A 12,735-nucleotide genomic window follows, 5' to 3' on the forward strand; every position below is an offset into this window, starting at 1 on the left:
CAGGCCTTCAGGGGGTGCCACTTGGCTGATGCCTGGCCAAGGCTTTGCTGTGCCAACTGTTTGCTAGGAAGTGGCTCCAGAAAGAGAGCTTACAAAGGCAGAAGTCAACTGCTACAAAGTATTTACACCTCTATCAGTTGTGTTTATAAAGGACTTCTGTGAAGTTCTTGGGCAGGTTTGCATTTGTACGTACGTGCTTGTTTTGGCTCTGGCCGGCCAGGCCCCAAGTGGTAAACACACATGCCCTGGCCTGAGAGAGACTGAACCACCACTATCCAACTCAGCCTAACCTCTCGGGTCACCTTTAAGTGGCTGACATCAAGTGGGAAAAAAAAAGAAATATCACTTTAGAATTGATACATTTGGATGAGGGTGAAACAAGAAATTAGGGTGTCAGTCTCTTGGAATCTGTACCACTTTGAGACTGGTGGAGAAGGTTCTATTCAGACATATGATCCCACACAAGCTATCATCACATTTATTACCAATAATGGTGACTACTAAATGCTCTTGGAGTCCTTGGGTGATACAAATGGTTAACAAGTTCAGCTCCTAACTGAAAGGCTGGAGGTTCGAGTCTACCTGAGGCACCTCAGAACAAAGGTCTAGTGGTCTACTTCCAAAAAATCAGCCATAGAAAATCCTGTGGAGCTTAGTTCTTTTCTGATACAACACAGCGTCACCAGGAGACAGACTGACTCAAGGGCAACTGGTTTACAGATTTCAAATGCTCTTAGTTAGCTTACCACCTGCCATTTTCTAATTGCTTTACATATATGTATTAACTCTTTTAATTTTCACAACACCTCGATGCAGTAGGTACTATCATTATCCAATTTTTAGAAATCAACTGAGACCAGGAAAAGTGAAATGTTATGTGGACGAGCTGGGACTGGAGACCAGGCATCAGACTGGGCCCCAGACACTATGCTCCTAACCTGTGGGCTAGGAACACGTGGCACCAGTATTATTCCACCTCCATCTTCTCATCTCCTTGTCACCCTGGGACTGCCTCCAGATTTCCTCTCCATTTGACATTATTCTCCTTTGTCGTAATTTTGTGAGCTAATAATTTGTTGGTACCCTCAGCAATGAATACCCACAGTCATTGGGTGTTAAATGTTAGCAGCTATTTTAGGAAGGGCTCTCTTTCATGAGGTAGGTACCATTATCTGAATTTTACAGATGTAGTTGCTGAAATCGCCTGACATAGGCCATGATATTTCCAATCGCCTTGTATGCATGTGAGAGCTGGACAGTGAATAAGGAGGACTGAAGAAGAGTTGATGCTTTTGAGTTGTGGTGCTGGCGGAGAATGCTGAAGGTACCATGGACTGCTAAAAGAACTAACAGATCTGTCCTGGAGGAAGTGCACCCGAAATGCTCCTTGGAAGTGAGAATGACCAGACTTCATCTCGCCTACTTTAGTCATGTTGTCAGAGGGGACCATTCCCTGGAGAAGGATGTCATGCTTGGTAAGGTGGAGGGTGGATGAAAGAGGGGAAAGCCTTCGATGAGATGGATTGACACGGTGGCTGCGACAATGGGCTCAAGTATAGCAAGGATCATGGAGCTGGGGTGGGATTGGGCGGTGTTTTGTTCTGCTGTGCATGGGGTTGCTATGAGTCGCAAACGACTCAATGGCACCTAACAACAACAGTTGCTGAAATCTGTAGCTCCTGAGTGGCAGAGCTGGGACTCAAATCCAGAGAAGACTTTGGGGCCCAGTTCTTACCACTGCTTTTTCTAAGGAGGTGAAGAGCTTGATCCAATGCTCCCTGTGGCAGCTAAGGTTATGTGCCAACTTGGCTGGGCTTGGGTTTGAGTGGCTGGGCAGCTGGATATAGTTAGTCCCCATGATGAGATTGGTAATTAATTCTATGGTGGAATCTACTGGAGCAGCTGAGTAGCCGCCTTAGGGACCGTGGTCTGCTTCCAGTATATAAGAACTTTTGAGAAAGGTCACCACAGCTTTTTGGCATGCTTGAACTCTGAAGGTAGCTGAGTCTTCATTTAGCAGCCTGCCATGTTTACTGCTGATCTTGGGACTGTCTCTAGACTTGAATTAGTGGCTTGCCGTGTTGTTTGGTAATCTTGGGACTGTGCCATTTTATTTGTTGACCTTGGGCTTGTCAGCCTTAGCAGTTAGCAGCTGCCTCAGTGAAGAGACACCTCTAGCTCCAGTGGCTAGAAGCAAGAAGCAGAGCTGAAGCCCAAGTCAAGGGACTTGCCAACCTCTAGAGCTTGGCACTTTAAACTTGGACTTTTGATCTCCAAAACTGTAAGAGAACAAACTCCTGTTTGTTAAAGCCATCATCCACCTGTGGTATTTCTGTTAGAGTGGCAGGAAGTAACCAAATCACTGCTCCAGCCCCTCCCACCCTGATGGCAATGAGTACAAGAAGAAGTCAACACTAGCCAGGCTCTAGAAGGCCCCTCTATGGGGACAATGTTCCATTTCTTGAGTCCTCGAGTTTTTCTTATCTGTTCAAGGCCCTTTGCAGGAGTGATACCAAGTTTTCATTTTGTGCCTTCTTTAGAATCAAGGAGCCTTCTGCTTTCTTTTTCATACTCTGGTTGTTATAGACTTTTTCCAGTTCCCCTTTTCTCTAGACCTTTCAAGCCCCTGATTATCTGCCTAGATTACCTCCAACTAATGCCTAAGACGTTTGACTGCTAACTAGAAGGCTGGCGGTTCAAATGCACCAGGTACTCCTCGGAAGGAAGACTGGGCAATTTACTTCCATTGTGATAATGCCTTGGAAACCCAAGAAGGGGTCGCTACGAGTTGGATCTGACTTGATGACAGTGTTTGAGTTAGTGGCCACATAGATGGAACAAGGTGATTATCAACCAAACTTTTGGCATGTCCTCCCTACAGTGCAAAGAGTGCCTTTACCACCACCACCCACGGCCATGAATCAATTCCAAGTCACAGTGACCCTATTGGACAGAGTAGAACTGCCTCATGGTGTTCCCGAGGCTGTAAATCTTTACGGAAGCAGATTGCCTTATCTTTCTCCTGCAGAGTGGCTAGTGGGTTCAAACCACTGCCTTTTGGTTAGCAGCTGAACGAATGCCTTAACCACTGTGCCACTAGAGCTCCCTGAGGTTGCCCTTGGCCACATTTAATACAGTATTGAGAGCATTTTCAGGGCACCATCACTGCTTCTGGATAACATTTACAATCAGTAATGTCCTCCTCTCATTTCAGATTAGAAGCTTCTGAATATTCATTTAAAATATAAAACTAACTTGTACACCAAGTAATACACGACTACATTTGCTGAAAAAAAAAAAAAATTGAAACAGAAGTATATAGAGAGTAAGATTTCTCCTTTTCTTAGCTCTCCCATTCTAGATTCCTTCTTAGAGGTAATCGCTTGTTAGCAGTTTAGCTTGTATACTGTTTCTACAAAGTTTCCTTTGCATATGAACAGATGGTTTAAAACTTAACCTTGAGTAGATACTCACCTAGGGCCTGAGCATCAGAAGGAGTACCAGCTGCTCATTCTGTGAGTACAGCATAGTCAGGATGTGTCTGGCTCATTCATTACCTCATTCATTCCAGAGCCCAGCAGAATGTCTGGAACATGATCATGCAGGTGCTCACCCAACATTCGGTGAATGAATGAATATAGATGAGTCAATACATAACAGGTTACTTCTCTCTCTCTCTCTCTCTCTCTCTGTGTGCGCATGCGTGCGTGCTCTGGTAGCATAGTGCCTAAGGCATTTGACTGCTAACCAGAAGGCTGGAGGTTCAAACCCACCAGCCACTCTTCAGAAGGAAGGTTGGGCAATCTACTGCCATAGAGAAACCCAAGGAGGGGTCACTATGAGTTGCAATCAACTCGATGGCAGTGACTTTGGTTTTGTATACATACATACATACATATATACATAATTTTAGAAAATAGCAGTTTTTCTGCTTAAATTATACTTTGTTTTGGACAGCTGTCATTTTTTTTCCTTAATCAAATTCAAGACTTCTAGATTAGCAGAACAAAAAAATATTGGAGGACTTTTAAGGACCATAAAGGAACTGTGGCATTAGGTGGAACACATACTTGGGTGGGTGGGGGAGAACATCTGTGTCTATAAAAACTCTGTTTTGATTACATCTCAGAATGATTTCCAACCTCACAGTTCCCCCCCATTAAATGACAGTGTTTGTAGAGAACTAAAATTAGAGACACTTGAGTGTTTTGGTTTCCATTTTATTTCCTCCACCTGTTTAATCCACAACAGTGACTGTTTTCAATTTTATCTATTACAAACTTCTTTTGGGGATGCCGGAAATTTCCATCAACCAAACACCTACAAATGTGTGGGCTCATTTTTTTTTTCTCCCAGAGTTCTTATATCATTCCACTAGATGGGTCAAGGTTTTTCTGCTATGGCCAGAAGGAAAATTTAGACTTATAGAAAAGACAGCTTTACAATATTTCAACACAAATTTAAAACCCCAAAGGTCAGAGGGATTGGGGTTACTATCTAGACTCCCTGGGACCAAATATTTTTGGTTGTTTTTTCTGAGGGTGCTTTCCTTTAGAAGAGGGATCTTTTTATAGGCAAAGCCAGTTCCCCAGTCCACCTCTCTCCAAACAGCCTGGCAGCCCTGCCTGGTGAAGGAGCTGGAACAATGCAGCCCTTTGTTAAGGCAGGACGGTTTACAATGCATGTAGACTAGCAGCCTGCCCTGGCCACTACCCCTCCCTTCCTCGCCTTTTCAGAAATGTTTCAGATCAAGAGAGAAACAAAGCCCCAGACTCTATTTGCATATTTTTCCTCCTCAGTTATATAATCTTAAGGAAATCCAAATTTTCCTCACTTTTATTATCCTAACACATATTTGGTTTCTCCATGAACAACTTCAAATCACAAGACTTGTAATCTACCAACACTACTTGCCAATGGGCATTTATTTAGAATTAATGAACTTGCAAGTGGAATCAGGAAGATTACAAAGTGAAGGTTAAGGATAAGTGGGAATTATCACTGAAAGACAGATTGACATCATTAGGAAAATGAAGAAAATAACTGGTTGGTTTTGAATAACTGTAGCAATCCAAGTAAAGTATCTCTCTGCCTGGTTATCAAGACCCTTCAGGCAGAATTCAATCATACCCACAATTAGTAACAGGGGCACTTTGGCTTGGGCGGCATATCTTGAATGGTGACGGACAATAGTATTGGTATTTCCAGTTCTGTTAGGTCTTATCTCCTTGCAGATGCTCAGAAGCCGAGGTCTGGATGTAGCCGGTCAGTTGCAAATAGCAGCTCAGGAATGTTAAGTGCTTTCAGGAGCCGTGTGGACAGCACAATGACCTACGACAGGAGGGGGCAAACACACCACAGACAATTAGAGAAGCTGATCCCAGGTTGTTAGATGATGGAAAATAAAAATGCAAAGAATTTCTTTGGGGGAAGGTATGGAATAGAGCACAGTGAAGAAAAAGGGAGAAGGTGGGAGGCTGGTGTGAGTTTCCTGGGTACCCAGAGTGGGAAAGATGGCGTGCAAGTAAGCACAGCCTTACCTATGAACCAGGCACTAAGAAGAGCTGAGATTGGCATGGAGTGTATTTGAGAGGCTGATCCTAGCTACTCCCTTGCTGCTGAATTGAATTACAGCAATTCAGTGATTTGACCTTAATTCCTATGTCTCTCCCTCTTTCAGGAAGATTTTGCTCCACCAGGAAGCATGCAAAATCATGGGGAGGGGAGGCACAGTGGTCAGAGCCATCTTCCCCAAGTGTAAATTACTCACTAGCTTAGAACCCTTCTTGCCCTCTCACTGCCTTCTGAGAAGCCCTCAAATCAGCCAGTGAAAACCTTAGAGAACACCATTCTATGCTGACACACATGGGGTCACCATGAGTTGGAAATGATTCTATGGCAACTGGTTTGCTGGTTTTCTTCATACATATCAGGCACTGGGCTGACCTCAGTACGGCCCATCAGCTCCTGACCACTCAACTCCACCCATCAGCCGGGGGCTGAGGCCCCACAGCCTCTTTCTGAAGCCAGTCCTGGAGGACAGGTGCTCCCAGCATGCTCAGAGAGCTGCCCATCCTGCCACACCTGCTGGTATCATCCGCTGACCAGAACACCTCTCACAAGACCAACCAGAGAAGAGAGATTCTTTGTTGACCACAGAGGGATTTTACACCTAAACACGAGAAACAGGGTATTTAATTGATACAAATTTTCTTTGGAGAGCCTGAATCACATTGTAGCTATTGGACAAGTACAGTTTAGGAGTCAACAAATGTTGCCAACTATAGTTTCCATCTGAAGTATTTGAAGAGGTAGCTCATTCATCAAGGCCTCTGAGACTAAGGAGAACTATGAAATCAGAAACATATCTTGGGTGACACCAGGTTTGTCCAAAAGCCACAGGACCAAGTCCCTGAAGCAGCCTTTGGGGCCCGATGTAGGTGCTCTGCTTCAGCCAGAAGAGGGACTTGGTTGGGCTTTGTTCTCAAGTCTGCCCTAAACTCCCACACAAGCAGGCCAGCCCAGCCATGGAGAGTGACTTCTCCGTAATTGGTAGGTGCCAGAGCCTTCCTGTTCTATTTCTGCTGAACACAGAGGAAGCAAAACAGTCCAGGATTTAGATCCCATATCCTGATTTCTAACATGGAGACTCGGGGTAGGGGGGAACAAACCAAACCAGTTGCTTTTGAGTTAATTCCAACTCTTGGCAACCCCACGTGTGTCAGAGCAGAACTGTGCTCCACGGGGTTTTCAATGGCTGATTTTTCACAAGTAGGTCATCAGACCTTTCTTCCAAGGTGCCTCTGGATAGACTAGAACCTCCAGTTTTTTTGGTTAGCAGCTGGAGTGTGAACCATTTGCACCATTTAGGGACTCCAATGGAGTAGGGAATAAATGTTTTTTTTCTCTTTTATGTTATTTCTTTTAAACTTGGGAGATTCTTCCCAGTCAAATGAACCCACATATGCACAGTTGCTAACATGCATATTCATCCATTTGATGAAATAATTTTCTGATCACATGCCACATGCATGGTACTATCCATCTTAACTTGCACATTCATGTGTACACACGTACGCACACACACACATATGGCTATGTTAAACATTGTCTCCTTAACCCAGTGGGACAGTGCATTAAGTAAATAAACATGATCAATCATGATCAACTCTTACTGGAAAACTCATTGTGGACCATTTGATCTGCTTTTGCTTGCCCTGGGAGTCAGTGTGCTATAGTTTTAAGGCTGTCCTAAAGGGCTGGAGGAATGCCTGGGTGGTCCACCAGTAAACATGCTCAGCTGCTAACTGAAAGGCTGGATGTTCAAGTCCACCCAGAGGCGCCTCAGAAGAAAGGGCTGGCAATCTACTGAAAAATCAGCAACTGAGCACAGTTCTACTCTGAGCCATGTGAGGTCACCATGAGGCAGAATCTATGGCAATTGGTTTTTAAAGAAACAGAGGTGTGATATTTCAGATCATCTCATCACCTCTGCCCTTCTGATTTTTTTTCCCGCATTTTTAATGGCATCTAATTCTTCTCTCTGGGTTTCCCTTCCATTTCAGAAGAACCTGGAGGTTCAAGAATCAGGATTTAGATATCTTTGAACCCCTAAAGCAGTGTGCAAAATTGTGTTTATGAGCATATTTCAGGATTGACTTTTATTCATTTATTTATTTATAAACCACAGCTTAACTAAGTGTTCAACTCCAGCGATGCAGTGCTACATCAGAGTGTTTGTGTGTGACACATGTGCCCACGGACAGTGGGGAAGGGCAAGGTCAACTTATCCTCTTGGTCTTCCTCTTCTTCCTGAGCTGGCCTCTTCTTATATTTTTGGAATGATTCTTCCCTGTCATTTTCTTCCCAAAATCACAGGCTTCTGCTGGCCTGTCTATCCCCCATCCAGCTACACACAGAGGTCAGTCCGCCAGGCTGAGTGAATGAGGACACAGAGCTGGTGTCAGACACGTGCGATCCATATCTCAGGGCAGCTGGGAACACCTCCTGCCTAGTGCTTGTGGCTGTTTGGGACATAGGGTGGGGATAGCTCCCCTCATGGATCCTATTTTTGCAGTCAGGAAAGAGTGCCATCTCCAATTTGTCCACTTCCTACCATCAGCACATCCTCCATGTGGTAGTTAAGGTTGTGTGTCAACTTGGCTGGGCCATGACTTTGAGTGGCTTGGCAGCTGCTGTAATCACCTCCATGGTGGAATCCACTGTGAGCAATTAACTAGTTAGAGGAGTATTGCCTTCAGGGTGTGGCCTGCTTCCAGTGTATATAGAATGGGCCCTGCATTTGGTTCAGTCTTCATCTCCAGTTCCGAGACTTGAACCAGTGGCCTGCCGTGTTACCTGCCAATCTTAGGACTGTGCCACTATACCTGCCAATCTTGGGTTCGTCAGGCTCAGCAGTCAGCAGTCAGCAGCTACATGAGTTAGGGGATGCCTCCAGCTTCAGTGGGCCTAAAACAGGAGACAGAGTTGAAGCCCAAGGTTGAGGGGGCTTCACCCAGCCCCTAGAGCCAGCACTCTGAATTTGGACTTCCAGCCTCCTAAATTGTAAAAGAACAAATTCCTGTTTATTAAAGCCATCTACTTGTGGTGTTCCTGTCATAGCAGCACTAGAGAATTAAGACACTCCAACAGCCAAGAGCAGAGAGAACAGAAATACCATGTCCTTTTTAGAGTATGATAACACTCCTACAGGCCTAGGAGGGAAAGAGTTGAAGATTGTGGTAGACAGTTAGTTTCTGAATTATAATTTTGCATGATACCCTTGTCACCTTTTGTGAAAGACAATTAATTTCTGAATGTGCCTTAAATGGATTCTATCAGTTTCCTTTGGATAGTTGATCTGTGCATATTTATCAAAGCTCAGCTCAAATGCCTTCTCCTTCATGAAGCTGTTGTTAAGTATGCTGACTTGATTCCAACTCATAGTGATTCCATGTGACAGAGGTGACCTGCCCTATAGAGTTTTCTTGGCTGTAATTTTTATGGAGCAGATCACCAGATATTTCTCCCATGGAATTGCTGGGTAGGTACAAACATTTAACTTTTTGGTTCGCAGTCAAGGGCTTAACCATTTGTGCCACCGTAGCTCCTTCATGAGGAGCCCATGCCGTCTAAGGTAGGTCCCCTCCTCCTCCTCCTGGTTACTTCCCACCATTTACTTCCTCTGTAGCATTCATCACCAGCTGGAGTTTCCTTGTTTATTTTTTGTCTCACCCCATTTGCATGGAAGTGCCATGAAAGCAGGAGCTTGTCTGGTTCAGCCATTACTCCATCATCAGCATAGAGAACAGTGCTTGGCACAGAGCTGATGTCCAACAAATGTTTGTTATGTAATCAATTAATCCAATTTTATGGAGATGATATTAAGTTCCTGGACATTGGTCCAAAAATCACCCTCAGATATATGAATAGGGAAGATATGCATGAACAGCAATTGAATAAAAGACAAAATGGTTTTGCGGTTGTTGTTGTTGTTAGTTGCTGACTAGTTGTCTCTGGCTCGTGGTGACCCAACACATAACAGAAGAGAACGTTGTCCAAGCTTCACCATCTTCAAGATCTTTAAAATGTTTGAGTTCATTGTTGTGGTCATTGTGTTCATCCATCTCAGTGAGGATTCTCCTCATTTGTGCTAACCCTCTATTTATTTTATCAAATGTTCTGTCTTTTTCTAGGGATTGGTTTTTCCAGATGATATGTCCAAAGTTTTAGTTGTCCATAATTTCAATATGAATCAATAGTTTGTGTGGTTTTCAGAAGAGCTAGTTTTATCTTATGCTACAATAGCACAAAGTTTCTAGTGTTCGGGATTTGATGTTCAATGAACATGCATGAACATCCACAAAGTCCCAGACACTATTTGAGGTGCTGTGAATAAAATCGTTAAAAACGTCAAAATTTCTGAGGCTGAAGGGGAAGCAGCAAGTGGAAGAGTGGTAGGAAAAGAAGTACAAAGGCAGGCAGGGGTGGGATCATGTGGGGTCTTGAAGGCTGTGGTATGGAAGAGGAGGAGAAGGTGTCCCCAATTACCTCTACACTGATAAGTCCTTCATTTCCAATTGAATATGAGAAAGGGAACCCAACTGGGACAGAGGAGCTACTACAATAGTTAGGGGAATCAGATCTATGTCATTGAGGGAGTTGGCTTTAGTAACTAAATATAATTAGTTTGGAAAAAAGAAAACCTGGAGCAAGATGTAGGCGCTAACTTCATATGTTTGCAGAACTGTCATATGGAAGAGGGATGAGCCTTATTTATTGACTTTTAAATTTTGTGTGGTCCAAGAGCTAGACCCACCACTAATGAGTGAGAGCTGCAAGGATGCAGATTTGGGCTTCATTTTGAGGAGGCATTCATAACAGGTGAAGTTCTCCAGGACTCAAGTAGGCTATAGTGGGAGGAGGCAAATCCTCATCACTGGAGATGTTGGATGTTAATAACAGGATATAAGTATTAGATACGATATTGTTGTTGTTAGTTAGTTAGCTAGTTGTTGTCAAGTTGGCTCTGATTCACGCTAACTTTATGTATAACTGACTCATGTATAACAGAATGAACTGTTGCCTGGTCCTTCAGCATCTTCATGACCTTTGGTATGGCTGAGTCCATTATTGTGTCTATTTATGTATTTTGAATGCCTTCCAACCTAGTGGGCACTATACAGGGCAACAGATTGTTGTGATTTATAAGGTTTTCATTGGCTGATTTTTGGAAGTATATCACCAAGCCTTTCTTTCTCCTCTTAGTCTGGAAGCTCCACTGAAATCTGTCCACCATGGGTGACTCTCCTAGTATTTTAAATACCAGTAGCATGCCTTCAGCATCTTAGCAACATGTAAGCCACCACAGTATGACACACTGACAGATGGGTGGTGGACATACAATGTTATTGCTGTTTATATAGATACTCAAGATCCCTGGGTGGTACAAACAGTTTGCAGTTGACTACCAATGTAAAAAGGAACCCTGGTGGTGCAATGGTTAAGTGTTTGGTTGCTAACTGAGAGGTTGGTGGTTCAAATGCACCAGCTGTTCCTTGGGAGAAATGTGGCAATCTGCTTCTGTAAAGATTATAGCCTTGGAAACTCTATGGGGTAAGTTGTACTTTGTTTTACAGAGTCATTATGAGTAGGATTTGACTCAATGACAATGAAGTTTTCTTTTTTTTTTTTGGTTAAACCAAGCCAAACTCACTGACTGCGATCAAGTTGATTCCGACTCATAGCAACCCCTCCTTAGGTTTCTGAGGTGGTATCTCTATGGAAGTAGATTGCCCAGTCTTCCTTCCAAGGAGTGGCTGGTGAGTTTGAACTGCCAGCATTCTGGTTAGAAGTAAAATGCCTTAGGCACTATCCTACCAGAGCTCTCAAAATTTTGGTTACACCTGAGGGAGACCAGGAAGTAAGCAGAACGGTTTCAAACAACTAAAAGAAACAAACTTGTATGTCAGTTTGTCATACTATGTGGCTTGAATGTTGCTGTAAGGCTGGAGGCCATGTCACCAGTGTTTCTAATGCCAGCAGGGCTACCCATGGTGGACAGGTTTCAGCAGTGCTTCCAGACTAAGACAGACTCAGAAGAAGGAAGAACTATCCACTTCTCAAGGAAAACCTTATGAATAGCAGTGAAACACTGCCTGATATATTACTGGAAAACTTTATGAATAGTCCTGAAACATTATCTGCTATTGTGCTGGAAGATGAGCCCCTCCAGTCGGAGGGCACTCAAGATATGACTGGAGAAGAGCTGCCCCCTCAGAGTAGAGCCAAACTTAATGATATGGATAGAGAACAGCTTTTGGGACCTCCATTTGCTGAAGCAGTGTGACTCAAAATGAGAAGAAACAGTTGCAAATACCTATAAATAATTGGAACATGGAATGTATGAAGTATGCATCTAGGAAAAATTGGAAGTTGTCAAAAATGAAAAGGAACACATAAAGATCAATATTCTAGGCATTAGTGAGCTGAAATGGACTGGTTTTGGCCATTTTGAATCAGACAACCATATGATCTACTATGATGGGAATGACAAATGAAAAGGAATGGCGTGGCATTTGTCATCACAAAGAATGTCTCAAGATCTATCCTGAAGTAATGCAATGCTGTCAGTAATAGGATAATATTCATACACCTACAAGGAAGACCAGTTACTACTACTATTATTCAAACTTATGTACCTATCACCTAAGCCAAAATTGAGAAAGATGAAGATTTTTACCTTCTGAGTCTGAAATTGACCAAACATGCAATCAAGGTGTGTTAATTATCACTGGTGATTGGAATGCAAAAGTTGGAAAATTGAAGAATCACTGGTAGTTGGAAAATATGCCCTTGGTGATACAAATAATGCTGGAGGCCACATGATAGAATTCTGCAAGATCAACGACTTATTCATTGCAAATACCTTTTATCAACAACACAAATGGCAGTTATACATATGGACATTGCCAGATAGAGTACACAAGAATCAGATTGACTACATCTGTGGCAAGAGGTGATGGAGAAGCTCAGTATCTTCAGCCAAAACAAGGCCAGGAGCTGACTGTGGAACAGATCATCAACTGCTCATATGCAACTTCAAGTTGAAGTTGAAGACAATTAAAACAAGACCACGAGAGCTGGTAGCGTAGTGCGTAAGGCACTTGACTGCTAACCAGAAGGCTGGCAGTTCAAACCCAGCAGCCACTCCTCAGAAGGAAGGTTGGGCAATCT

The 12,735-nt window shown here is 43.4% G+C and overlaps 1 protein-coding gene across 1 annotated transcript in view; it reads right to left on the reverse strand.

Moving 5' to 3' along the window:
* Positions 1–5,238: 5,238 nt before the first annotated feature.
* The window catches only part of LOC103211707 (sec1 family domain-containing protein 2-like), a gene marked incomplete at its 5' end in the record, with an annotated part of 652,747 nt that continues 645,250 nt past the window's right edge, over positions 5,239–12,735 (reverse strand). Inside the window, one exon of the mRNA XM_007957691.2 lies at positions 5,239–5,331. Coding sequence (XP_007955882.1) covers positions 5,239–5,331 — 93 coding nt within the window. The remainder of the gene's footprint in view (positions 5,332–12,735) is intronic.

The sequence above is a fragment of the Orycteropus afer genome, unplaced genomic scaffold, assembly GCF_000298275.1.
Source record: "Orycteropus afer afer isolate SDZICR_OR568_19922 unplaced genomic scaffold, OryAfe1.0 scaffold00777, whole genome shotgun sequence".
In the NCBI taxonomy this organism is placed as follows: Eukaryota; Metazoa; Chordata; class Mammalia; order Tubulidentata; family Orycteropodidae; genus Orycteropus; species Orycteropus afer.